The sequence below is a fragment of the Charadrius vociferus genome, unplaced genomic scaffold, assembly GCF_000708025.1.
Source record: "Charadrius vociferus isolate BGI_N301 unplaced genomic scaffold, ASM70802v2 scaffold126, whole genome shotgun sequence".
Classification (NCBI taxonomy): Eukaryota; Metazoa; Chordata; class Aves; order Charadriiformes; family Charadriidae; genus Charadrius; species Charadrius vociferus.
The window spans coordinates 3,440,913-3,442,043 of record NW_009648894.1 but is presented as its reverse complement, the minus strand read 5'-3'; the positions used below and the strand labels follow the sequence as shown (position 1 = coordinate 3,442,043).

Genomic DNA, 1,131 nt, shown 5'->3' with positions numbered 1-1,131 from the left:
ACACACACACACACCCCAGCCTGGTTCCCCCTCCACGGCACGTTTGGGAAGAGCTTTGTGCGGCTCGGGGTAGCGCGCCCATCCCCGTGGCGGCGGGGTCGGGGGGAACAAGGCAGCGGGGCGGGAGGGGGGCGGCAGACACACGACACCCTCGCACGGTTGGTGTTTCGGGAGTCGGGTCTTTCAGCTGGAAACCACAAGCAGAGCAGAGGCACTGAAAGGAGGGGACCTCCTGGAGATAGACAAAGACATCAGTTGGAAGCACTTCAGGAGAGGACGTCAAAAGGGGTGGAGAGAAGGGGAAAGTGTCCCCCCGCCCGTCCCTCGTCCCCGTCCCCGGCTGTATAAGAACATCCCGAGCCGGGAATGGGGCAGAACGGGGCCGGCACCTGGGCGGAGGTTGCCGGTTGGGGCGTCCTCCAGCCCCGCAGGGCCCCGGGGCTCCCCCCGCCTGCCCGGGCACCGGGCCCGGCGTTTACTGCGGGGCTGCCGCGGGATGCGGTGGGGGTCTCGGCAGCCGCTTCCCACAAATACACTGCTCCGTTAAGGTACAGTCCGGGTTTATTATTAACAAACACAGGAAGAGTCCACGTGCGGCAATAAATTATTTTCACAGGTTCTGGCATTATTCCCCCCCCCCCCCAAAAAAAAAAAGGTGCTGGGGGAATAAACCTATTGCATGTCTTAGAAAAAAAAAATCAGGATAAATTATATAAATTATACATTCAAAACAGGCGATTCTACCTCATTATCACTACTCCGTAATAAATAGATAAATAAAGTTGATTGCCCTTAGAGTCTGAATCTTAAATTACATTTACAATATAAGTCTCTACATACAGCATGTACAGGGCGGGGCGGGGGCCACCCGCGCGGCGCCTCACGCCACGAAATCGAAGGGGGGCTCGTTCTCGATGTCGTTGAGGGAGGGTTTGTTGTTCACCTTCCGCGGGTCCTCGGGGGTCCACACTTTGGCTGTCCGGATGATGTTTTGTTCCTTGAGTTGCTTTTCATCAGTCCACGACAGCGAGTGACCGGCCAGAGGGGGGAGTCCGTAGTCGGGGTCGCTCGGGGAGGGAGATCCTGGGGGACAAGGAGGAGGGAGGGGGGAGAAAGGCAGAGGTTACTGCT

At 57.8% G+C, this 1,131-nt stretch overlaps 1 protein-coding gene across 1 annotated transcript in view; it reads right to left on the bottom strand.

Annotated features, from left to right (window-relative positions):
* Positions 1-880: 880 nt before the first annotated feature.
* The window catches only part of MSRB2 (methionine sulfoxide reductase B2), a 32,632-nt gene continuing 32,381 nt past the window's right edge, over positions 881-1,131 (bottom strand). The window contains exon 6 of the mRNA XM_009887154.1: positions 881-1,083. Within this exon, the coding sequence (XP_009885456.1) occupies positions 881-1,083 (203 nt within the window). The remainder of the gene's footprint in view (positions 1,084-1,131) is intronic.